Here is a 27,991-nt window from a genome sequence, read left to right as displayed (position 1 = left end):
TTCTGGTCAAACGTAGTACACTATATAGGGAATAGGATGCCATTTTGGATGCAGACTATACCTGGCAATGGGAACCTGCTGCTACCGGTAAGCAGGATTGGGTAGGCTACTTTCTAAATGTAATCTGTTATAGTTACTAGTTACACTACATGACCAAAAGTATGTGAACAACTGCTCATCATGGGCATTAATATGGAGTTGGTCCCCCCGTTGCTGCTATAACAGCCACCAATCTTCTGGGAAGGCATTTTACTAGCTGTTGGAACATTGATGCGGGGACTTGCTTCCATTCAGCCACAAGAGCATTAGTGAGGTCGGGCATTGATGTTAGGCGATTAGGCCTGGCTTGCAGTCAGCGTTCCAATTCATCCCAAAAGTGTTCGATAGGGTGGAGGTCCGGGCTCGGTGCAGGCCAGTCAAGTTCTTCCACACCGATCGACAAACCATTTCAGTATGGACCTCACTTTGTGCACGGGGGCATTGTCATGCTGAAACGGGAAAGGGCCTTCCCCAAACTGTTGCCACAAAGTTGGAGGCACAGAATCGTCTAGAATGTAATTGTATGCTGTAGTGTTAAGATTTCCCTTCACTGGAACTAAGGGGTCTAGCCTGAACCATGAAAAACAGCCCCATACCATTATTCCTCCTCCACCAAACTTTACAGTTGGCACTATGCATTGGGGCAGGTAGCGTTCTCCTAGCATCCGCCAAACCCAGATGTGTCTGTCGGACTGCCAGATGGTGAAGCGTGATTCATCACTCCAGAGAACGTGTTTCCACTGCTCCAGAGTCCAATGGCGACAAGCTTCACACCACTCCAGCCAATGCTTGGCATTGCGCATGGTGATCTTAGGCTTGTGTGCGGCTGCTCGGCCATGGAAACCCATTTCATGAAGCTCCTGATGAACAGTTCTTGTGCTGACGTTGCTTCCAGAGGCATTTTGGAACTCGGTAGTGAGTGTTGTTCTTACGCGCTACAACACTCTGCGGTCCCTTTCTGTGAGCTTTTGTGGCCTACCACTTCGCGGCTGAGCCTCTGTTGCTCCTAGATGTTTCAATAACGATACTTACAGTTGACTGGGGCAGCTCTAGCAGGGCAGAAATTTGACGAACTGACTTATTGGAAATGAGGCATCCTATGACGGTACCACATTGAAAATCACTGAGCTCTTCAGTGAGTCCATTCTACTGCCAATGTTTGTCTATGGAGATTGCATGGCAGTGTGCTCGATTTTATACACCTGTCAGCAACGGGTGTGGCTGAAATAGCCGAATCCACTAATTTGAAGGGGTGTCCACATACTTTTGTATATATAGTGTACCTGTCCAAAATCTTAATCAGTAACGTAACTTTTGGATTACCCAAACTCAGTAATGTATTCTGATAACTTTTAAAAATGTATATTACCAATTGAATGACATCTACTGCAGGATAAATCAATTTTAGAGTTTACATAGCTGGCCATAAATGGATGTTGCATTTTACTTTATGGGTTGGTTATGTAGGCTTCTTCTGGTCTAAAGATATGGAGGAAGGAGTGAGGAGGAGGGTGGTTTGAGGGAGGAAGAGGAGAGGGAATGAGGAGGGTGGAGGGTAAAAAGAGGGGAGGAGGATAATAGAGGAGGGAGAAGGGAGGATGGAGGAGAGGAGGGTGGGGAGAGTGGAGGACTGGAGAGGAGGGGGAGGATTAAGGGCGGAGTGTGTGGTGATGGATCTGTCTGGTCTAGAACCATAAGCACGGAGAGGAAGGTGAATAGACAGGAGGAGGGATGGAGGGAGGAGGAGAGATGGAGGGAGGGCGATCTGTGTCTGGTCTGCCAAAGGGATCAGACCATATACACACGTAGGTCCATTATCACACCATAGGCACACAATATATTTACACACCATAGGCATGTCATAACATTAACACACTGATACTTTAGCTCAGGAAGTCAGCTGACCACACTGTTAATCCTCTCTGCCATTCCCTGAGAGAATACTCATACTCTGTTAGGGATAATGGCCAGTAGATAACTTGGAATGAAGGTCATCTGTGGGGGTAGTACTGAATGCCATATAGTTACAGTATACTACGTTCTATGATTTGGCTGCTATTCCTGTGCCATTTTGTTTCCTGCAAGTGATCCTATAAGTTACCAGTACTGGAGTGAAACTGCTCCTAGCTCTACATTTAAAATCAGTCTTCTCAGTAGAGCAAGGATCTGTTTTACCCTTACTAGAGTAGCCTGTAAAATTGTGGCAAAAAACCCGCTAGGTTTTTTTACTGAGATTTAATCCAAACTTGGACCTACAAAATTTCTAATAGATACAGGGGGGGATTCTACTAAGCTAACATATGGAATTGTTTTAAGATGGTCATACCATGGTCATGCCATGGATCATTTTGCTATTTGATTTTTAGGAACCCTGTAGGTATAAAAAACATATGTATTTTTTAAAAATAAAATAATGCATTTGGCCTTTACTACTATATCACATAGAAACGCATTGAATTGCAAATTCATAATTGGCAAAAAAGACAGTCCAAAAATAAATAATGAATAAGGTTTTGAAGTGTCTGTTGTATATCTAGGAGATAATAAGAAAGCTCAGGAAATATTGTAGTTTTTTGGACACATATCTACAGTGGGGAAAAAAAGTATTTAGTCAGCCACCAATTGTGCAAGTTCTCCCACTTAAAAAGATGAGAGAGGCCTGTAATTTTCATCATAGGTACACGTCAACTATGACAGACAAAATGAGAAGAAAAAATCCAGAAAATCACATTGTAGGATTTTTAATGAATTTATTTGCAAATTATGGTGGAAAATAAGTATTTGGTCAATAACAAAATTTTCTCAATACTTTGTTATATACTCTTTGTTGGCAATGACACAGGTCAAACGTTTTCTGTAAGTCTTCACAAGGTTTTCACACACACTGTATTTTGGCCCATTCCTCCATGCAGATCTCCTCTAGAGCAGTGATGTTTTGGGGCTGTCGCTGGGCAACACAGACTTTCAACTCCCTCCAAAGATTTTCTATGGGGTTGAGATCTGGAGACTGGCTAGGCAACTCCAGGACCTAGAAATGCTTCTTACGAAGCCACTCCTTCGTTGCCCGGGCGGTGTGTTTGGGATCATAACTCCTGAGTGGCGCAGTGGTCTAAGGCACTGCATCGCAGTGCTAACTGTGTCACTAGAGATCCTGGTTCGAATCCAGGCTCTGTCGCAGCTGGCCGCGACCAGGAGACTCATGGGCGGCGCACAATTGGCCCAGCGTCGTCCAGGGTAGGGGAGGGAATGGCCGGCAGGGATGTAGCTCAGTTGATAGAGCATGGCGTTTGCAACGCCAGGGTTGCGGGTTCGATTCCCACGGGGGGCCAGTATAAAAAAAAAAAAAAAATGTATTCACTAACTGTAAGTCGCTCTGGATAAGAGCGTCTGCTAAATGACTAAAAATGTAAAAAAAAAATGGATCATTGTCATGCTGAAATACCCAGCCACGTTTCATCTTCAATGCCCTTGCTGATGGAAGGAGGTTTTCACTCAAAATCTCACGATACATGGCCCCATTCATTCTTTCCTTTACACGGATCAGTCGTCCTGGTCCCTTTGCAGAAAAACAGCCCCAAAGCATGATGTTTCCACTGCCATGCTTCACAGTAGGTATGGTGTTCTTTGGATGCAACTCAGCATTCTTTGTCCTCCAAACACGACGAGTTGAGTTTTTACCAAAAAGTTCTATTTTGGTTTCATCTGACCATATGACATTCTCCCAATCCTCTTCTGGATCATCCAAATGCACTCTAGCAAACTTCAGACGGGCCTGGACATGTACTGGCTTAAGCAGGGGGACACGTCTGGCACTGCAGGATTTGAGTCCCTGGCGGCGTAGTGTGTTACTGATGGTAGGCTTTGTTACTTAGGTCCCAGCTCTCTGCAGGTCATTCACTAGGTCCCCCCGTGTGGTTTTGGGATTTTGTCTTGTGATCATTTTGACCCCACGGGGTGAGATCTTGCATGGAGCCCCAGATCGAGGGAGATTATCAGTGGTCTTGTATGTCTTCCATTTCCTAATAATTGCTCCCACAGTTGATTTCTTCAAACCAAGCTGCTTACCTATTGCATATTCAGTCTTCCCAGCCTGGTGCAGGTCTACAATTGTGTTTCTGGTGTACTTTGACAGTGTCACGCCCTGGCTCTGGGGACACTGTTATGTTGAGCCAGGGTGTGTAATTCTATGTTTGTATTTCTATGTTGGCCTGAGTGACTCCCAATCAGAGGCAACGAGTGTCAGCTGGTTGTCTCTGATTGGGAGCCATATTTAACTGTCTGTCTTTCACTTTGTGTTTGTGGTTTCTTGTTCTTATTTGGTTTGTGTTCAACCGTAGACATCACGTTTTCGTCTGTTGTTTTGATCGTGTGATCATTCTAATAAATATAATGTTCGCATTCAACGCTGTGCCTTGGTCTCTCCCTGACGATCGTGACAGAAGAAACCACCAAAACCGGACCAAGCAGCGTGTCCAGGAGCCATCGCTAGCAGATCTCCGTGGCAACCTCGACTGGGTCAAGCCTAGTGAGGAGCAGAGAGGGTGGACTTGGGAACAGTTGAGGAAGAGCTTCGACTGGGTCAAGCCCATTGAGGAGCTGAATAGCGGGAGTTGGAGACAGAAGAGCGAGAGTTGGGCGAGAACGATAGAGGCCTGGCCCACGGGGAGGAGAGACCCCCAGAACATTTTTAGGGGGGGGGCTCACGACGTCGGGACAGCAGGAGGCCGCGATAGAGCGGTCCAGCGGGTTGGCAGAAGAGGCCTCCAGGTTACGGGGGCCACTGGTCGAAGAGGGGATGGAAGGTGGAGAGGCACGGCGAGAGGTACTGGGGTGTGTTACCAGTCCGGTCCGGCCCGTTCCAGATCCCGATGTAGGGCCAGTGGTGTGTGTCCCCAGTATGGTCCGGTCTGTTCCTGCTCCCCGCACCAAGTCAGTGGTGCGCTTCGTCAGCCCGGCTCGGCCCGTTCCTGCTCCCCGCACCAAGTCAGTGGTGCGCTTCGTCAGCCCGGCTCGGTCCGTTCCTGCTCCCCGCACCAAGTCAGTGGTGCGCTTCGTCAGTCCAGCACGGCCCGTGCCTGTTCCCCACACCAAGCCAGTGGTGTGCGTCGTCGGTCCGGCACGGCCCGTGCCTGTTCCACTGGTGCCTGGTCCGGCACCGGTCAGATGCGTTACGCCGGAGCTAGAGCAATCCGCTCCATCAGTGTGCAGTCCAGCTCCGGCCAGCGGGGCCAGACCGGACCAGGGGTACTTTGGGGGGTTGGAGAGGGAGTGGGGATCAGGCCCGGAGCCGGTGCCCACCCGGTCCCTCCCCTGTGGTATTTAGTTGGCGCGGTCGGAGTCCGCGCCTTTAGGGGGGGGTACTGTCACGCCCTGGCTCTGGGGACACTGTTATGTTGAGCCAGGGTGTGTAATTCTATGTTTGTATTTCTATGTTGGCCTGAGTGACTCCCAATCAGAGGCAACGAGTGTCAGCTGGTTGTCTCTGATTGGGAGCCATATTTAACTGTCTGTCTTTCACTTTGTGTTTGTGGTTTCTTGTTCTTATTTGGTTTGTGTTCAACCGTAGACATCACGTTTTCGTCTGTTGTTTTGATCGTGTGATCATTCTAATAAATATAATGTTCGCATTCAACGCTGCGCCTTGGTCTCTCCCTGACGATCGTGACAGACAGCTCTTTGGTCTTGGCCATAGTGGAGTTTGGAGTGTGACTGTTTGAGGTTGTGGACAGGTGTCTTTTATACTGATAACAAGTTCAAACAGGTGCCATTAATACAGGTAACGAGTGGAGGACAGAGGAGCCTTTTAAAGAAGAAGTTACAGGTCTGTGAGAGCCAGAAATCTTGCTTGTTTGTAGGTGACCAAATACTTATTTTCCACCATAATTTGCAAATAAATTCATTAAAAATCCTACAATGTGATTTTCTGGAGAAAAAAAATCTCATTTTGTCTGTCATAGTTGACGTGTACCTATGATGAAAATTACAGGCCTCTCTCATCTTTTTAAGTGGGAGAACTTGCACAATTGGTGGCTGACTAAATACTTTTTTTCCCCACTGTATATTTAACCCCTTGTTGCCACAAAACGTCCATACTTCCATTCGTTTGTATGGGTTACCTTCAGACGAGTCCCGTGACACTTGTGGGCGTCGTAGAGCAAAACGGAGAACACTATTGTGGCCAAGCCACTCTATGGAAAACAGACGTTTTCATGAGAAGGCCGATTTTCGGATGTCTCATTGTCTGACAAACAGCGCTGTAACTCGGCCACCTTCCACCGCAGATGCGGAAGGCTGACATAGGCGGATGCGGTGGATTGAGACGCAGCCCATGCAAAACTGATATCTCTAGCTTAAACTGATGGATTTTGATGAGGATTTCTTTATTATGTTACTTAGATTGACTCTTAAGGAATATATAGTAATATTCAGCAAATGAGAATGATTGAAATTAGGCATATTAAATGCCTTATGTAACACTAGGTTTTGGGCGCCTTTAAAATGTGCTCTGTAAATGCTTTTCCTGATCAGATTTTCACAAAGAGAGGGAGACAGAGAGAGAGAGAGAGAGAGCACGCGCAAGAGAGAGATTGTGTTACATTCTTACATGGAAAAAGCTATTCTTGTTATGTGTGAATGATGTGTTTTACTCATAATGTTATATTACCCTTCTCTAACTGCTGAACTTATGCCTACACAGTCTCTGATTGAAAATGATTATGGGTCAAAACAAGAATGGGATGAATGGAGATATTCTGGAAATGTGCAAGTTTAGCAGTTACAGAAGTGTAATATTATATGAGTAAGCACTAAGCAATGTGAGTTTTTTGTTAAATAACTGGCAAAATATTGGCATTTATTGGACTATAACCCAAACAGTGGTAATAACAGTTACTTTAATATTATTATTTTATTTTTGTAGATGCTTCCTTATCTTTTAGTTCTTCATCATAGAGAACGGATTAATTTATAATTGAGATCTTGTGACATATGTATTAATATGTTTTTGAATAATGCAAAGACTTCTGCAGAAATTGTATCAAGGGCTGCATGTTCTATTCCTGTTTAATGTCTCCTTCCTTTAAGAAATGATGTTGAAGGATCCAGAGATTATAGTGCTGATCAATCATGTCTAATGTCCGATGTGGTAGAGCCTAGATTTAGTTTGGATGAAAGTGTAACCTAAATTTAGAAGAGACTGCATAATGTATCAAATAGTCAGAAAGCAGATAATTTACAAAGCTAGTGATATTGCAATGATTAATGATGTATAGTGTTACGAGAATATACAAAATTGCGGTTTAATGTTCAATTGATGTTACTAATTAACAAAGTCATTTTTCTAAACAATTTGTTTATACCCTGGCTTTCATCAATGCAAAATGTACATAAAAACTGCAAAAAGACTCACTAACAGGAGTGAAATAGGCCTACCATACACGACCAGCCCTTTCGACTTAGAAGAGATGGAGGGCTTCACAGGTCCACCCAAACTTGAATACCCGAGATCCGGGTCCAAAGTTCTAATTTTTCCCTCGGGTCCGGGTCGGGGCCTGTTTGATTGTCATCGGGTCTCGGTTCTATGTAACTACAGCTGATAGACCCGAGTGGACCCAACCACGGCTCTGCATAGCCTATACCATATTTATTTTACTCTAATAAGGTGTATTTATTGACTTATAGATGGGAAATCCAACATATAAAGACCTACAGTTGAAGTCGGAAGTTTACATACACCTTAACCAAATACATTTAAACTCAGTTTTTCACAATTCCTGACATTTAATCCTAGGAAAAATTCCCTGTTTTAGGTCAGTTAGGATCACCACTTTATTTTAAGAATGTGAAATGTCAGAATAATAGTAGAGAGAATGCTTTATTTTCTGCTTTTATTTCTTTCATCACATTCCCAGTGGGGTCAGAAGTTTACATACACTCAATTAGTATTTGGTAGCATTGCCTTTAAATTGTTTAACGTGGGTCAAACGTTTCAGGTAGCCTTCCACAAGCTTCCCACAATAAGTTGGGGGAATTTTGGCCCATTCCTCCTGACAGAGTTGGTGTAACTGAGTCAGGTTCATAGGCCTCCTTGCTCACACACGCTTTTTCAGTTCTGCCCACAAATCTTCTATAGGATTGAAGTCAGGGCTTTGTGATGGCCACTCCAATACCTTGACTTTGTTGTCCTTAAGCCATTTTGCCACAACTTTGGAAGTATGCTTGGGGTCATTGTCCATTTGGAAGACCCATTTGCGACCAAGCTTTAACTTCCTGACTGATGTCTTGAGATGTTGCTTCAATATATCCACATAATTTTCCTTCCTCATGATGTCATCTATTTTGTGAAGTGCACCAGTCCCTCCTGCAGCAAAGCACCCCCACAGAATGATGCTGCCACCCCGTGCTTCACGGTTGGGATGGTGTTCTTCGGCTTGCAAGCGTGCCCCCCTTTTCCTCCAAACATAACGATGGTCATTATGGCCAAATAGTTCTATATTTGTTTCATCAGACCAGAGGACATTTCTCCAAAAAGTACGATCTTTGTCCACATGTGCAGTTGCAAACCGTAGTCTGGCTTTTTTATGGCGGTTCTGGAGCAGTGGCTTCTTCCTTGCTGAGCGGCCTTTCAGGTTATGTCGATATAGGACTTGTTTTACTGTGGATATAGATACTTTTGTACCTGTTTCCTCCAGCATTTCACAAGGTCCTTTGCTGTTGTTCTGGGATTGATTTGCACTTTTCGCACCAAAGTACATTCATCTCTAGGAGACAGAACGCGTCTCCTTCCTGAGCGGTATGACAGCTGCGTGGTCCCATGGTGTTTATACTTGCGTACTATTGTTTGTACAGATGAATGTGGTACATTCAGGCGTTTGGAAATTGCTCCCAAGGATGAACCAGACTTGTGGAGGTCTACAATTTTTCTTTGGAGGTCTTGGCTGATTTCTATTGATTTTCCCATGATGTCAAGCAAAGAGCCACTGAGTTTGAAGTTAGGCCTTGAAATACATCCACAGGTACACCTCCAATTGACTCAAATGATGTCAGAAGCTTCTAAAGCCATGACATCATTTTCTGGAATTTTCAAAGCTGTTTAAAGGCACAGTCAACTTAATGTATGTAAACGTCTGACCCACTGGAATTGTGATACGGTGAATTATAAGTGAAATAATCTGTCTGTAAACAATTGTTGGAAAAATTACTTGTGTCATGCACAAAGTAGATGTCCTAACCGACTTGCCAAAACTATAGTTTGTTATCAAGAAATTGGTGGAGTGGTTGAAAAACAAGTTGTAATGACTCCAACCTAAGTGTATGTAAACTTCCAACTTCAACTGTATGTGGTCTGGAGTACTACAACACTTCAACTGTATTTGTTAACCAGAAGAGCAGATAAACCTTATTTTTTTGTCACTCGGGTCCAATCGGGTCTGATCTAGATCCGGACCCATTAGGGTATGGGTCGGGTCTAGGTCTGGTTGTTGTCAGGTCCATTTGGGTTCGGGTCTGATTGTTCGGGTCCGGGTCCGCCTTTAAAAAAAATGATTGGGTCCGTTCGGGTCTGGATCTGATTGCCCTTGGGTTCGGGTCCAACTTTTTGGACCAAAGAAGACCTCTAAACAGGAAATGGTCCCATTGGAAATACCAATAACAGGTGGATCCATAACTATCCTCACATGAAACAAAAAAGACAACTCAAAACGAGATACAAAAACACATTTATTATACATCAACAAATATGATGGTAACAATATTATACATTTTAAATAGCACGAAACGTAATATTATGTCACTGACATTTCAAAATAGATGATTCTAAACACTGCGCGTGCACCACACAGCTAAAGTAGTGGACGCGCTCTGTAGGACACCCACCCATCATGTCATGAGACTCTGTTACAAACTGAACTGTGGTTTTTAGTCAAAATAAGCAACGTAATGGAGCGCCATGGCTAACACATATAAACGCAAGCTCTCGTCTGAACATGAATAAATAGACAGTTGAAATTACAGAAAGGTCTTACAGTGTGTTGTAAAACAAATGTACAGTATTTTACTGTGCATTCTACAGTAATCTACTGTATTCAGTTCATACAGTATCATACTGTTGATTAATACAGTAAGTTACTGATAAAATTACAAAAACTACTAACTGTGTATTTCTGGCGGGAGTCTGCATCATCACAAGTTACATCCGTCAATGCAAATTTCACTGATATGTTCACTTCATTCATTCTATATTAATTAGTGGAATTATAAATCTACCCAATTTGCCTTGATTGGGAAGTTGGGAATCCAGTAGAAATGAAAAGGCGGCAGGATCTTCACATTGGAGTCCACTTTGGTCTCCTGAAGGTGAGAACAGTCATTTTGTTCCCTGAGGATTAAGCTGGGCGGCCATCTTTGATTTATGAGGGGATCTTTTCACTATACTAATTGGTCTGAGGGATGTCTAATATCACCACTGGCCATTTATCTCTGAACTCTGCCATTTCTGCCATAAAAAATTCATAGAGAACGACTTTTTCATGCTACATTTTTAGACCTAGTCATTAACTATCTGAGAGGATCACAGTTTGAAGCCAATTATATGTATTTAATGGCACTTTACTTTTCCTTCATCAGTCATTATCTCTGAAGTACGTTCAGGGTACAAATTAACCAGGTGCTGTTTGAATGTCATGAGTCACCTTGTCTTAGAGAATTACACGGTTATCAAAACGTCATGCCAGGGTAAGCAAACACAAAACACAGCCCTTATTTTAAGTGTTTCTAAAATCCCCTATGGGAAAAATGAATGGTGGAAAAACGATTGGAACCATTTCCTTGTTTGACTGCTAGGTTAAGGTAATTTCAGATTGAGTCGACATATGCAGTGTTTACCGTGAATGTAGTGTCCTCTAATGGGGGAACATTGCCTTTAAATTTCAATCAAGCAAGTCAATCTGATAAGGTGCCACAGAGACGACACAAACACACATCTTCCCCTCTCACTAGTGTCTCACTTTCCCCCTAACACAGATCCACTTATCCTGATCCTCTTAGCCAGATACGACTAACTGAGATTCAATTGAAATGCCCTCTCCTCCCTTCCTCCTCTACTGTCCTCGCCTCCCCGACTCAGTAACTAAGGCAAGCTGATAGGAGACATGAACAAAACGAAAGCCTACACGTCTCATCTTTTACTGGTCGTATTAAATGGGAGAGCGTTCCTCACATTCTTGTCAATAGAGACAGAAACATGTCTGAGAGTGACAACCTGTACTGAAACCTTTCCGTCTCAATAACTGTATGGAAGAACTACATTTACATTTACATTTTAGTCATTTAGCAGACGCTCTTATCCAGAGCGACTTACAGTTAGTGCATACATTATTTTTTTATTTTTTCATACTGGCCCCCCGTGGGAATCGAACCCACAACCCTGGCGTTGCAAACGCCATGCTCTACCAACTAGAGTGCTCAGAAAGTATTCCCCAGTCCTGGACCTTGAAGCCAGTTTTTTAATTGTTCCCCTCTAATCAGGGACTGATTTAAACCTGGGACACCAGGTGGGTGCAATTAATTATCAGGTAGAACAGAAAACCAGCAGGCTCTGGACTTCGCAGGGTAGGAGTTGAATACCCCTGCCCTCGAGGATCCAGGAACAAAGACATCATCTCCAGTTCCTTTTCTAACAGGGTTATCAGGTCTGTCTGTGTGCCAAATGGCACCCTGTTTCCTATACAGTGCACTATTACAGGCCCTGTTCAAAAGTAGTGCACTGCATTAGAAATAGGTTTCCATTTGGGATGGAGCCCTGGCCTCTGTGTCAGCAGGAGCATGTCCCTGGCCAGACAAAAGGACATGATTAGGCAACCCTGGTCCTGGAGTATCGCAGGTACATCATGTTTCTGATTGAACCAACCTGGAAGACCAGGTGTGTAGAATTTAGGCATCACCGAACTGATCAATTATCAAATAAAATAAAATTGTATTTGTCACATGTGCCGAATACAACATCATAGTGTTCCTCTTGTCCTACGTGAGAATGCTATTAATTGACTACAGCTCAGCGTTCAACATCATAGTGCCCTCAAAGCTCATCACTAAGCTAAGGATCCTGGGACTAAACACCTCCCTCTGCAACTGGATCCTGGACTTTGCTCTGAATAATAGCTCCTTCTAACAAGATTAAATATGCGTCCCAAATGGCACACTATTCCCTACATAGTGCACTACTTTCGACTAGGGCCCATAGGTCTGTATAGGGCCCATAGGGCTGTGGTCAAAAGTAGTGCATTATGTAAGTTATAGGATGCCATTTGGGACGCAACCTAGATTTCACAGCATTACAGTGACACTAAATAAGACTAAATATGCTGTTTTCCGTTCCGCAACTGTTACAGTACTTCCCTAAAGACGATCTGCAGCAACAAAAACACAAACAACCACAACAACAACAAGCTGGGTTTGTTCATTTTGGGGGGGTTTTCTACATATTATTATCAGTGTCAGTATTACCACTTCAGATTGGTTTGAATCTCCTCATGAAAGACCAGAAAGAATAATGCTATCCTCTGATAATATAACCTTCTCATTTCAGAAATGTCCTTTATATCTGTTCACATATTTTAGAGTTATTATGTGTTATTGTCTGCTGTTCACAGACAAACAAACAATTGTGCGCGTGTGTGATTCATTCTGTTTCTGTGTTGGTAGCCTCTCCATTCATAAATTCAGTGCTTTGTGTGAGTGCCATCGGAACAGTGGCGATCCCCCAGCTCTCTGAAGGTTTATGGTTGAAGCAGAGGCACAGCACATGCTGCTTGCTGTACAGTTACATGCCGGGAGAGCTTTGAAGCCGTGCTAGCCAATCAGTGTAGACACACAACAACCCCAGTGCATGTTGGGAGCACGGCATGCTGAAATCCTGGGCATTAACACTGCAACAAAACAGACGACAGTCACAGCAGTCTGACTCCAATAAACGTAGCATTGTTTAACCAGCTGTTGGAAGATGACGCAGATAGGTACACTCACAAACGCACGTGCACACAGGTACACATACACAGTGCCATCACCTGTGAGAAAACAAAGTCACAATCACCACAGCGTCTTGTTGTATTCTATTATTTCCCCCATCAGTGAACATGTTCATACTTGCCTCTCGACCTCCTCAGAACCCAGTGAAATTGCATCAAGCGATTCCTCATAGGTCCTGAGCTCCTGTGAAAATAGGGTTGCGTCACAAATGGCACCCTGTTCCCTATATAGTGCACTACTGCCCTATGGGCCCTGGTCAAAAGTAGGGCACTATATAGGAAATAGGGTGCCATTTGGGATGCAACCAACATCTGACGGAGTGAGGTCATTGGGCGGTGGGGTGCAGGCTACGGGGGTTATGGGTAGAAAAGCGAGGAGCGTCAGGCAGGATGCTGCCTGGCAGTGGGGGGGCTGCAGGGCCGCGGGGTGCTTCACGAGGTAGTGAACGCAAACAATTTTTTCTTCTAAATAGTACCAGAGAGGGGTTCTTTGACTTGTAACCATAGCGGAAACCTTTTTGGTGCTAAAGTATATAGAACCTATTAAGAACCACGCTCATAAAGTTCTAAATGGAACCTGTATGGTGCTATAAAGAACCCTTTCCTAAGGTTCTATAAAGAACCATTAAAAAGGTTCTATATAGCACCCAAAAAGGGTTCCGCTATTCTTAAATCCCCTTTTGGGGCTATATAGAACACTTTTTTATGGTTCTTTATAGAAACTTTATGGAGAATGGTTCTATAAATAACCTTTCTCAATCTGAAAGGTTGTTTGTAGATCCCTTTGAAGAACCATACAGTTTTTTCCTTCTGGTCAGCCATATTATATTGTTAAAATTCTATGGGTGTTATTAATGTGTTAAATCATGTAGAACCCTCATGAAGAACCCTCTCGTTACAGGGTTTTGTAAAATGTCCCTATGGGGGAACCATTTTGAGTTCCATTAGGACCCTTTCATCAGGGATGGGCATAAATTATAAATTAAAATTACAAAATACCCTAAAGAACAATGTGTCAAAATAAAATATAACATACTTTTTCAAAGTATTGTATATCATTAAAATACATGTATTTTGTATTTTAAAATACAAAAATAAATTTGCAAGTAGCCGGCCCGAACAGCAACAACATTCTCAGGAACGGTTACAGAAACGTTTTACTTGCTATGACTGTGATATGTTGTTGTTTATCTACCTTAGTTGAATGCACTGACTGTAAGTCACTCTGGATAACAGTGTCTGCTAAATGACCAAATTGTAAATGTATATTTGAAAATGAACAACTGCAAAGCACACTGGGTATTGTCATTGGCCTTGTTTCGGGGCAGAGCTCATTAGAGTAATACTCAGCATGATTTGCAATTATTCATTTTTACATATACATTTATATTTTGTTCATTTAGCAGACACTCTTATCACACCATAGTGCCATCAGACTTTTGATACCAATATAGGGTGGAAGGGGGCCACAAAATTGTGAACCGCTATAAAGAAATGGTATAGAAAAGTATTTTGAAAATACACATTTCAGCTTTCGAAAGTATTTTGTTACAAATATCATTTGGAGTGTAGTTCAATCCAGTCTAATACATATCATACAAAATACTCAGAAGTTTAAAATACGTATTTTAAATACAACAGAAATACTGCCTATCTCTGCCTCTCATGAAGAACACTCTGATTCCAGGTAGAACCAATGACAGGTTCTACAGTTATACTTATAGGTGCACTTATGGCACACACTGTTAGGTACTCACATGGTACTGGTCGGTACCTTTAAGGGTACATGTGCGCAAAATGTAATGGTAATTCTTTCTACCCAATATATTCAATGTAACCATTAGTGGAAGTGTTGTACCAGTTTAAGTGGTTTTATCGTTTAAACTCTATGAGGCAGCAGACAGCCTAGCCTAGCCCACTCACTGAAGCAGGCAGCAGTCAGCCTAGCACACTTGCTGAGGCAGAAACTCACTGAGGCAGCATACATCCTAGCCCACTCACTGAGGCAGAAACTCCCTGAGGCAGCAGCAGAGGTGTTCTATGGCTGCTTGGCTACCATGGAGACACTCCTCACACATACTCATGTTCTCCCAGAGACACACATACAGACGCAGGCATACACACACACACGCGCGCGTGCACGCACACGCACACACACACACAGAGCGAGAGAGACACAAGCATGGACACAGTCTCCCAGCCCCATGTTTGGCTCAGTGTTTGCCTTGCTCTCTTGCCTCCTGCTAACGTGTGTGTTGATGTATTGAAAGCAAAACAGGCTGCTATGGTCTCGACCATGTATTGTGCTTCCGGCCTTGAGACTGGTGGAGCGTGATAGTACATTCAAGACATTTGCTCTGAAGATCTAATACCATGATTAGTAATGCTGATTCCCTCTGTCTCTCTGTCTCTGTCTGTATTCCTTTCTCACCCCCCTCTGTCTCCATCTCTTTCTTTTCATACATCTCACTCTCTCTCTTCCAGAATGCTCAGCGGGTCCACAACCCTATCTCCTATGGGGATGGCATCAAGCTCACCAAGGAGACGGTGGCTGCGCTCAGCGAGGTGGGCTGGATGACCTCCGTCAAAGACTGGGCCGGGGTCATGATATCAGCCCAGACACTGACGGGCAGAGTCCTGGTGAGTCCATGTTGCATAGTCATCTGTATGGTGTCCAAATTAGAACAGAGTTCTGGGGAGTCCATGTTTTATAGTCACCTGGATGGTGTTCTTATTAGGACCGAGTCCTGGGGAGTCCATGTTGCATAGTCATCTGTATGGTGTCCAAATTAGAACAGAGTTCTGGGGAGTCCATGTTTTATAGTCACCTGGATGGTGTTCTTATTATGACCGAGTCCTGGGGAGTCCATGTTGCATAGTCATCTCTATGGTGTCCCTATTAGGGCCGAGTCCTGGTGGGACAGAATCCATATTAGGGCAGAATCCTGGAGGGTCCATGTTTTATAGTAACCTGTACAGTGTCCATATTAGGACAGAGTCCGGGTGAGTTAGTGTCTCATATTGTTGTTCTGGGTTGCTTTATGTTTTCACAAGGCGTGGTACATGTGAATGTCACCTGTCAGGAAAAGTCGATAAGGAATATAGAGGACTCCGAAAAAGTGGTATCCCCGAAGCGTTGAAAAACAGCATTCCATTTCTATGAATATTCTTATACAAATGGCTCGAATATGCCATTTGTTCTGTGGGCCTGTTCAATTGCTGCATTAGTCGTTATGAGAAGTTAATGATTTAACAAATTTGGCAAGCCACATAAGCTCACCTTCAGGGCTGCAAATGAAATACTTGCTGTATTTATGTCTATACAAATGAAAATGGAAGTTGCACATGCATGTCTGCTTGCTGTGGATTTACTTAACCGACATTTAGGCTAAATAATAATATTATATTTTTGTCAAGAGCCGCCAATTACAGTGTCTCCCTCAGTGTGATGCTTTTACAGACCATAACCTGACATGGTCTCACAGACATAGAGCTGCACCATCCGTCAGTCACAACAAAGGCAGGGTGACGTCTGACAAAGTGGAGAAGTGGATTTGAGATAGGACAGTATTAAGGCCATACCCCCCCATCCCATCCCGTAATACCCTTATCCTGAGTGAGAGAGAGAGAGAGAGAGAGAGAGAGAGAGAGAGAGTGAGAGAGAGAGCACAGTTTATCCGTTTACATTTTGGTGAGCCAGCGGACCTGGGTTCAAACAATATTTGAAATCTTTGAAATACTTGGAGCGTTTGATCTGGCCTGGAGTGCTAGGTGGGAGGGGTTTGCAGTTTTGGAATTACTCTATTGGTCTGTTATGCCAGACTAGCTCAATCAAGTACAGATAAAGTATTTTAAATGATTTTAAATAGTATTTGAAGAACCCAGATATAGTCAGCTGGCCCGGTGGAAGGGGTCGCCCCCCCCCCCCCTGCTCCATCCTACGTTATCCTCATTATATTGTATAGTGAGATTAAGAGAAGAGACTTAACCAGCATCAGATTAGAGAGACGCTCCTCATTTCACTTTAACCCTGTCCCATGCCCAAATGGCACCCTATTCCCTTTATAGTGCCCTACGTTTGACCAGGGCCCATACGGAAACCCATAGTGCACTATATAGTGAATATGGTGCCATTTGGGACTCATCCTGTGTATCCTGCCAGCCCGGGCGGCCTATAATTAAGGACAGTCCTCTGTCCTCAGTCATCCTCTGCAAGGTGCAATATCAGCTTGGCATCAGAGCGGTTGCGGTTGGCAGTACATCTGCTCCTTAAAAGGGTTGATGCCATCGTTGATGATTTGGCTATAAGTGCTTAGCAAAGCTAGTTTAGGGACGGGTGATGATGGGGGAGGACTGGGGAGGAGGGCGTAATGAAATGGCGTGAGTACGTGGGAGTGGTGTGCCAATGGCTGCTGTAGCCTGGATGCAGTGTTTAAAGGGCATTATCCCCTCGGTCACCCCCCCTCCATCCCCACCCTGCTCCCCAGTCCCAATTGTAGTCCAACCTCCAGCTGGCCTTGCCCACTGTACTGTCTACATGGATGGAGGGAGGCTGTCAATCATGATTTTAGCAGCATGGACCATAAAGGAACTCTCATTTTATTAATTGTCAGAATGGTGCAGTTTCACCTAGGCTTAGTGAAGCAGAGCAAAGTCACCAGCTTCCCTTACTGTTTGAAACAGTGGTGGCTGGTGGCACTGTAAATAGGAGGATGGGCTCATGGGAATGGCTAGAACAAAATGAACGGAATGGTATCAACCACATATTATTCAATTCCAGACATTATTGTGAGACATCCTCCCCTCACCAGCCTCCTCTGGTATAAAGATGGTGGTTATTGAACCATTTCTAACACTGTTAGCCTAGCTACACATTGTAAACGGTTTGAATTATTATTTTCAGGCTATTACATTGTCCAAAAAGAGGGTTGCAGACAGTTTCCAGTTTCGGAAAAGTATATAATGGCTGTCTCCCAAATGGCACCATATTCCCTATCTAGTACACTACTTTTGACCAGAGACCCATGGTCAATAGCATGCCATTTGGGACACACCCTGGTGTCTATTTTCGGCTGGCGTTAAACCGGCGCTAGTGTCAAACGCACACTCTTTGGCAATTTCGACTTGTAAAAGCCAGCGCTCTGTTATTTTCCAAACCTGGCGCCAGGGTTGGTCATTTACCTGTCTTGTATCAGCTCGCTTGTGCTGAGGTGGTAGGGGTGGAAATATTTGAGGTATGTCCTTTAAAAACGTGTGACAATGTGCCAATTTCAAGCAGTGCTAATGGTGATATTTAAGACTCACCAAAAGCTGTAACACAATTGTTATGGCATCCATTTTGCCAGCAGAGGCACACAGTAGCCTAATCAGTAGCCTAATCAATAGCCTAATCAATAGCCTAATCAATAGCCTAATCAATAGCCTATAACCAAAGTTTTATTAAAATATCACGAGCAGCAAAACTGTCAACAGACATTCACGTTTTTCTTTATATTGGACATTATTTTTATCCATGCAGCTTCTGTGAAAAGTTTGTGAAAAGGTGTCAGTGACTGTAGGAAGTCTGTTTAGGAACATCAACTAATTACAATAGACAGCTTATTTTTCCTTTACCATTTTGTAAAGAAATTGCATCTTTCACTTAAATCTGTTGGACCTAACTGTCAAATCGCGGGAATTCCGATCTCTGTCTTTGGTGCTAAATCTGCTTGTAGCCTAGGCTATTTGCCTGTTTGTTTGTTTACCTTTCACGTGGCAAAGTCACTAACAGGCCATCCCACTGGGCACGTCAGTTCAACGTCTAGTTTTGATTTACATCTGGTTGAGTGGTCAACTAACGTGAATTCAACATGAAATCAACAACAAAAAATGACGATGTCATTGGATTTAGGTTAAAAGTTGGGTGAAAAGGACAAAATGCCTTTATGTTGATGACCTTTTGCAAATCCAATGAGTTTTCGATGTTGATTCAACGTCATCGCATAGATTTTTTGGGTTGAATTGACATGGAAACAATGTTGATTCAACCAGTTTCTGCCCAGTGAGATATCAACGGCGATGGTAGTCTAATCTTATGATAATGTTTGGGTCATGTCCAATTGTCCATGGCTCGAACATGCAGTACATTTTCGAAATGCGAATGCAATGTGTATAGACTAATATTTCCATGTTGAACCCCCCCCCAAGAAAAGTGATTGGCTACATGTTTGTTATAACTAGGCCTATTGTAGGGTTATTGTATACTATTTAATAAACTATATTCAATCGATAGGACAAACATTCATGCCTCCTTAGGCCTACGTGTGCACACATTGCCTTATGCTCATGGAACGAGAGATGTGATTTATGATATCATGCTTCTGACCCAATCCTATTTAGAAAGATTGTTGTTGGTTTAAAAAACAGATTGATTGTTTTTCGTTTAATTGGATTAAAAAACGTGCTTATTACAAAGATTCACTGTCCATGGGTTTATGGTGAGACCGTACATGGCTTGAATGCAATGCCGTCTGCTATTTCTGGAGAAGTGCAAATATGATCTGTAAGATGGTTCCATGATGTTTATAAAACTTGACATTGGCGAGCAGTATAACGGTGAGTGGACTTTCCTCCTTTCTCTTTACATTGGATCTTTATCCAGCTCCTGTGAAAAGTTTGGATGTGCGTAAAACCCTCCGTAGCCTAAGTTGCCTTGTCTGTATTATACACCCACGGGGAGTAATTATGGTGCCTGGAACTGTATTTAGACACAGCCTATTTAAAACAACTTGTTTTGTTTTTATTTGGTTTGATCAGAAATGTAGGCCTCATCAATAGCCTAGTAAATTTGATCTTGCTTATTGACTAGGTTTGGCATGTCCATGTCCAGACTGCAATTTACAGTAGGCCTAGCCCCTATATTAGTGTGAATGCTATAGCCTATGTTTAACAATGTTGTTCCATATTGAAGCAATGCAATTAGGTAGACAGCATACATGTTGAAAACATTTAGCAAATATGTGGTAGGCTATTTAACGAGCTATGCTATAACGGACTAACATTGTAATTGGAGTTGATAACAACGCAATAAATACACAACTTGAAGCAACCACATATTTAGCCATGAAGCATGTTCTGATTGGCCAGTGAGGTATCAAACCTCGACACACCCACAACTTGTTTATTCATCAAAACGTAGCCCTTTCGCACCACCAGCAGCTACTGCGCCCATAATTCCGGTTGTGAAAATTGCAAAAATATTTCTGACCCCCCGAACCTATAACGCTACCACCCGCGCTAAGATTTACCATTGCGTTAGGTTTGTTAAAATAGAGCCCCCTATGTCTCAGGGCATGCTGGTACTGTGTGTCCTGTCCTCTAATCTGTGGCTGGAAACAAAAGAGGATAAAGGCTCCTAAATGAGGATTTAGCCAGATAGCTTCCTAGTTCTCTCCTCTATGATAAAGGCTGATTCCAAAATGGAACCCTATTCCCTACATAGTGCACTACTTTTGACCAGAGCCCTATAGACCCTGGTCAAAAGTAGTGCGCTATATAGGGAATAGGGTGCCAGTTGGGATGCTGCCAAAGACAGAGCAGGACGGGAAGTCATCTGATCGACATATCACTATGTGAATAATGTCCTTCTCTGGTTGCTTTTGGCAGCTGTGATGATTTAGAGAGAATAAGTGTCATTGTGTGTGTGTGTGTGTGTGTGTGTGTGTTAACGTGTGTCTGTGTCAGTGTGTATGTCAGTGTATGTTTGTGTGTGTGTGTGTGTCAGTGTGTGTGATCATATAAGGACTAGTGTGATCTCTACGAGGGTTCCAATGCAGCTTAACAATAATGGCACAGTGGAGCCAACTGCCCCAGTCAGTCACCATGGCAACAACAGCTTGAATAAGCATGGCAGATGTGTGTATTCTGTGTCAGCTTGTTTAGTGGGCAAATTAAAGCCTATTTCTGGGCCATCTGAGGGTGTATTTTGGGTCTTGAGTGCATGAGAGATTAGAATTGGATATTAATGATACATTTCTGTCTGTGCCTCAGACAGAAACTAAAATGTCTGTTAACGTTTTAGACAGCAGGAGCATGACTGACTGACAAATACAGTTGAAGTCGTAAGTTTACACACTTGTTTTTCAACCACTCCACAAATGTCTTGTTAACAAACTATAGTTTTGGCAAGTCGGTTAGGACATCTACTTTGTGCATGACACAAGTCATTTTTCCAACAATTGTTTACAGACAGATTATTTCACTTATAATTCACTGTATCACAATTCCTGTGGGTCAGAAGTTTACATACACTAAGTTGACTGTGCCTTTAAACAGCTTGGAAAATTCCAGAAAATGATGTCATGGCTTTAGAAGCTTCTGATAGGCTAATTGACATCATTTGAGTCAATTGGAGGTGCCTGTGGATGTATTTCAAGGCCTACCTTCAAACTCAATGCCTCTTTGCTTGACATCATGGGAAAATCAAAAGAAATCAGCCAAGACCTCAGAAAATACATTGTAGACCTCCACAAGTCTTGTTCATCCTTGGGAGCAATTTCCAAACGCCTGAAGGTACCACGTTCATCTGTACAAACAATAGTACACAAGTATAAACACCATGGGACCACGCAGCCGTCATACCGCTCAGGAAGGAGACACGTTCTGTCTCCTAGAGATTAACGTACTTTGGTGCAAAAAGTGCAAATCAATTCCAGAACAACAGCAAAGGACCTTGTGAAGATGCTGGAGGAAACAGGTACAAAAGTATCTATATCCACAGTAAAACTAGTCCTATATCGACATCGCTCAGCAAGGAAGAAGCCACTGCTCCAAAACCGCCATAAAAAAGCCAGACTACGGTTCGCAACTGCACATGCGGACAAAGATCGTACTTTTGGGAGAAATGTCCTCTGGTCTGATGAAACAAAAATATAACTTTTTGGCCATAATGTTTTGCAAGCCGAAGAACACCATCCCAACCGTGAAGCACGGGGGTGGCAGCATCATGCTGTGGGGGTGCTTTGCTGCAGGAGGGACTGGTGCACTTCACAAAATAGATGGCATCATGAGGAAGGAAAATTATGTGGATATATTGAAGCAACATCTCAAGACATCAGTCAGGAAGTTAAAGCTTGGTCGCAAATGGGTCTTCCAAATGGACAATGACCCCAAGCATACTTCCAAAGTTGTGGCAGAATGGCTTAAGGACAACAAAGTCAAGGTATTGGAGTGGCCATCACAAAGCCCTGACCTCAATCCTATAGAAAATGTGTGGGCAGAACTGAAAAAGCGTGTGCGAGCAAGGAGGCCTACAAACCTGACTCAGTTACACCAGCTCTGTCACGAGAAATGGGACAAAATTCACCCAACTTATTTTGGGAAGCTTGTGGAAGGCTACCCAAAAAGTTTGACCCAAGTTAAACAATTGAAAGGCAATGCTACCAAATACTAATTGAGTGTATGTGAACTTCTGACCCACTGGGAATGTGATGAAAGAAATAAAAGCTGAAATAAATAATTCTCTCTGCTATTGTTCTGACATTTCACATTCTTAAAATAAAGTGGTGATCCTAACTGACCTAAGACAGGTCATTTTTACTGGGATTAAATGTCAGGAATTGTGAAAAACAGAGTTTAAATGTATTTGGCTAAGGTGTATGTAAACTTCCGACTTCAACTGTAGGTGTCCCCTCAGAATGCCAGTCTTAATATAGCTGTTATTTTGCAGCAGGGACGCCTGAGGCCCGTCTTTACAGATAGGAAAAGATCAAACAAAGCCTTAAGGTTGATTTGATTACAATATACTCCCTAAGCTCATCTCTATCTCTAAAAAGCTTATCTGTTTATCATCAGCAGTATGTCCCCCCCCCTGTGCACCCAGATAAAACAGAAGAGGCAATGCAGTTCTCTCTCTCTCTCTCTTTCTCTGAGAAGTATTCTCTCTCTCTCTCTCTGAGAATTCTCTGTCTGAGAATTCTTCTCTCTCTCTCTCTCTCTCTCTCTCTCTCTCTCTCTCTCTCTCTCTCTCTCTAGCCTGCCTGCTCTGTCTGTCTGTCTGGAATATACACTGCTCAAAAAAATAAAGGGAACACTTAAACAACACAATGTAACTCCAAGTCAATCACACTTCTGTGAAATCAAACTGTCCACTTAGGAAGCAACACTGATTGACAATACATTTCACATGCTGTTGTGCAAATGGAATAGACAACAGGTGGAAATTATAGGCAATTAGCAAGACACCCCCAATAAAGGAGTGGTTCTGCAGGTGGTGACCACAGACCACTTCTCAGTTCCTATGCTTCCTGGCTGATGTTTTGGTCACTTTTGAATGCTGGCGGTGCTTTCACTCTAGTGGTAGCATGAGACGGAGTCTACAACCCACACAAGTGGCTCAGGTAGTGCAGCTCATCCAGGATGGCACATCAATGCGAGCTGTGGCAAGAAGGTTTGCTGTGTCTATCAGCGTAGTATCCAGAGCATGGAGGCGCTACCAGGAGACAGGCCAGTACATCAGGAGACGTGGAGGAGGCCGTAGGAGGGCAACAACCCAGCAGCAGGACTGCTACCTCCGCCTTTGTGCAAGGAGGAGCAGGAGGAGCACTGCCAGAGCCCTGCAAAATGACCTCCAGCAGGCCACAATTGTGCATGTGTCTGCTCAAACGGTCAGAAACAGACTCCATGAGGGTGGTATGAGGGCCCGACGTCCACAGGTGGGGGTTGTGCTTACAGCCCAACACCGTGCAGGACGTTTGGCATTTGCCAGAGAACACCAAGATTGGCAAATTCGCCACTGGCGCCCTGTGCTCTTCACAGATGAAAGCAGGTTCACACTGAGCACATGTGACAGACGTGACAGAGTCTGGAGACGCCGTGGAGAACGTTCTGCTGCCTGCAACATCCTCCAGCATGACCGGTTTGGCGGTGGGTCAGTCATGGTGTGGGGTGGCATTTCTTTGGGGGGCCGCACAGCCCTCCATGTGCTCGCCAGAGGTAGCCTGACTGCCATTAGGTACCGAGATGAGATCCTCAGACCCCTTGTGAGACCATATGCTGGTGCGGTTGGCCCTGGGTTCCTCCTAATGCAAGACAATGCTAGACCTCATGTGGCTGGAGTGTGTCAGCAGTTCCTGCAAGAGGAAGGCATTGATGCTATGGACTGGCCCGCCCGTTCCCCAGACCTGAATCCAATTGAGCACATCTGGGACATCATGTCTCGCTCCATCCAATCTACAGTGGGGAAAAAAAGTATTTAGTCAGCCACCAATTGTGCAAGTTCTCCCACTTAAAAAGATGAGTGAGGCCTGTAATTTTCATCATAGGTACACGTCAACTATGACAGACAAAATGAGAAAAAAATCCAGAAAATCACATTGTAGGATTTTTTATGAATTTATTTGCAAATTATGGTGGAAAATAAGTATTTGGTCAATAACAAAAGTTTCTCAATACTTTGTTATATACCCTTTGTTGGCAATGACACAGGTGAAACGTTTTCTGTAAGTCTTCACAAGGTTTTCACACACTGTTGCTGGTATTTTGGCCCATTCCTCCATGCAGATCTCCTCTAGAGCAGTGATGTTTTGGGGCTGTCGCTGGGCAACACAGACTTTCAACTCCCTCCAAAGATTTTCTATGGGGTTGAGATCTGGAGACTGGCTAGGCCACTCCAGGACCTTGAAATGCTTCTTACGAAGCCACTCCTTTGTTGCCCGGGCGGTGTCTTTGGGATCATTGTCATGCTGAAAGACCCAGCCACGATTCATCTTCAATGCCCTTGCTGATGGAAGGAGGTTTTCACTCAAAATCTCACGATACATGGCCCCATTCATTCTTTCCTTTACACGGATCAGTCGTCCTGGTCCCTTTGCAGAAAAACAGCCCCAAAGCATGATGTTTCCACCCCCATGCTTCACAGTAGGTATGGTGTTCTTTGGATGCAACTCAGCATTCTTTGTCCTCCAAACACGACGAGTTGAGTTTTTACCAAAAAGTTATATTTTGGTTTCATCTGACCATATGACATTCTCCCAATCCTCTTCTGGATCATCCAAATGCACTCTAGCAAACTTCAGACGGGCCTGGACATGTACTGGCTTAAGCAGGGGGACACGTCTGGTACTGCAGGATTTGAGTCCCTGGCGGCGTAGTGTGTTACTGATGGTAGGCTTTGTTACTTTGGTCCCAGCTCTCTGCAGGTCATTCACTAGGTCCCCCCGTGTGGTTCTGGGATTTATGCTCACCGTTCTTGTGATCATTTTGACCCCACGGGGTGAGATCTTGCGTGGAGCCCCAGATCGAGGGAGATTATCAGTGGTCTTGTATGTCTTCCATTTCCTAATAATTGCTCCCACAGTTGATTTCTTCAAACCAAGCTGCTTACCTATTGCAGATTCAGTCTTCCCAGCCTGGTGCAGGTCTACAATTTTGTTTCTGGTGTCCTTTGACAGCTCTTTGGTCTTGGCCATAGTGGAGTTTGGAGTGTGACTGTTTGAGGTTGTGGACAGGTGTCTTTTTTACTGATAACAAGTTCAAACTGGTGCCATTAATACAGGTAACGAGTGGAGGACAGAGGAGCCTCTTAAAGAAGAAGTTACAGGTCTGTGAGAGCCAGAAATCTTGCTTGTTTGTAGGTGACCAAATACTTATTTTCCACCATAATTTGCAAATAAATTCATTAAAAATCCTACAATGTGATTTTCTGGATTTTTTTTTCTCAATTTGTCTGTCATAGTTGACGTGTACCTATTATGAGAATTACAGGCCTCTCTCATTTTTTTAAGTGGGAGAACTTGCACAATTGGTGGCTGACTAAATACTTTTTTTCCCCACTGTAGCTAGCTAAAGTTATACTGCATCTAAAGTCAATCTGGCGACATCACAAAGATGACAAAAGGTTTTCCTACTAAATATCTGTCTCCTTTTGTGTTTCAAAGCCATAGTAATGCACTTTAGACTAAATCTTCATCAGCGCCCGGTTGTGAGAATGCATTGAGTAGAATTCTCAGTTGGGCATCAATCCTAAAACGAACGATCGATACAATATTGTGAAGAAACGTGCAAATTCATGAATACCTTATTAGATCCCCTTCTCCTTTTCAGTTTCTCTGTAATCAACCATACTGTTGTGTATGAGACCATTAATTGGAGGTGTCATCAAGCTGCTGTTTGCTTGTGTTCAAATCAAACACACGTTGCTCTGGCCTCTGGGATGAACAGGTGGCTTGTTCAAATCAAACACACGTTGCTCTGGCCTCTGGGCTGAACAGGTGGCTTGTGTTTCTGTCTGTTTGCAGTCCTGCCAGAAAACTCTGCAGGCCGCTTGTAGTAAGTGACATGTTTTTATTTCCAATTTAATATTACAGTTTTTCTCGATTGCTAAGACACATTTCTTGAAAGCTGCTCTCCTTTTCTCTTAACTGTGAACACAAAACCCAATTTTCAAGCTACATTCACAAAACCTCAGACTCTTCTTGCAAAACCAAACTTTCACCTCAAAACAGTTCAATCTGTGCTCAAAACTGAACTATGTTGTCAAATCGTGCCCCGAGTCAATCAAAATAAAAAACACTACTGAACAGTCACTAAACACTACGTAGAAAAATAGAAAACACAATGCTCAGGACATGAAGCTGGAGAAATAAATGTTTATTGTTCACTGTAGGCTAAATGCATGTTGCAAAACAAAAAAAACCTGTGCATTTAGCACTTGTACAAAAAGACAAAACAGAAATATTGTGCATTTACATGTAGCACTTGTAAAAACAAACAGAAATCTTATGCGTTTGCCACTTGTGTACAGTAAGCCCATGTAAAAAGAAAGTACAAAAATATACAAATAAGTGCATTACTCAGCCACAGCATCATGTCTCCGTACTGGGTCAGGCCACAGGACTTCATCCACATCACAGGCCACATTTTGTCTGGCCAGGCAACGGGGGAAAAAAACCCCTGGCATGCCGTATCCAGGCTTGGCATGCCTCCACACCTATGTCACCACAGGCAAGTCCCATGGCTTGCAGGAGATTTACCCTGGTGTAAGGTTGGCGTTCATATACCTTCCACCGCCATGAGGAGAATCATTCCTCAATGGGGTTTAGGAAAGGGGGAGTACGGTGGAAGGCAAAGATTGATAAAACCTTGGTTCATATTGTACCACTCTCTAACCTGGAGGGCTCTGTGAAAACTCACATTGTCCCAAACAACAACATAGATGGGATGCTCATCCTGCTGCCCTAACAAAGCATCTCGCATGTGATTGAGGAAAATGAGGAGCTGGTGAGTGTTGTAGGGCCCCAGGTTGGCATGATGGTGGACAACCCCATGATTGCTGATGGCAGCACATAATGTGACATTGCCACCACGCTGCCCAGGAACACCAACAATGGCCCGATGGCCAATCACATTACGGCCTCTCCTTCTCCTTTTGGTGAGATTAAACCCAGCTTCATCCATGTAGATGTATTGATGGGGTCTTTCCATTGCATCCAGTTGAAAAACCCTCTGTAGAAATAGATATAGTTTTGTAAGTGATACGGAAAAAAGTGATTTAGGCCACTACAGTAAATCACTACTTAGAGTAATCAACATTGAATGTGTCTGGATATATGCCAACCTGTACATACTGGAATCTTTGCTCTTTGACTCTGTCTGAGTTGCGATCAAAGGGCACTCTGTATAGCTGTTTCATGCGCAGTCTGTTGCGCTTGAGGACACGATCAACAGTAGAGAGGCTGACACTGTTGATACCCTCAAAATGTAAATGGTCCTCAATGATCTTCTGCTGAATTTCGCTCAGTTTAATGGCATTTTTCTTACGGACCATATCAACAATTAGGGTCTCTTGGTGTGGGGAGAACATACCTGTCCTCCCACCCCCCATGTGGCAGTCTTTCAATTCTACAAAAAGAGAACATGGAGTTACAAAAATATACATGGAATACTAGGCCTAC

The 27,991-nt window shown here is 43.5% G+C and overlaps 1 protein-coding gene across 1 annotated transcript in view; it reads left to right on the top strand.

Annotated features, from left to right (window-relative positions):
• The window catches only part of LOC121577692 (fatty acid synthase), a 138,694-nt gene that overhangs the window by 8,461 nt on the left and 102,242 nt on the right, over nt 1-27,991 (top strand). The window contains 2 exon segments of the mRNA XM_045219645.1: nt 15,546-15,701; nt 16,116-16,120. Coding sequence (XP_045075580.1) covers nt 15,546-15,701; nt 16,116-16,120 — 161 coding nt within the window.

Source organism: Coregonus clupeaformis, chromosome 1 (assembly GCF_020615455.1).
Source record: "Coregonus clupeaformis isolate EN_2021a chromosome 1, ASM2061545v1, whole genome shotgun sequence".
Classification (NCBI taxonomy): domain Eukaryota; kingdom Metazoa; phylum Chordata; class Actinopteri; order Salmoniformes; family Salmonidae; genus Coregonus; species Coregonus clupeaformis.
Note: the sequence above shows the minus strand (reverse complement) of the source record. Positions and strands in the feature narration are given on the sequence as shown.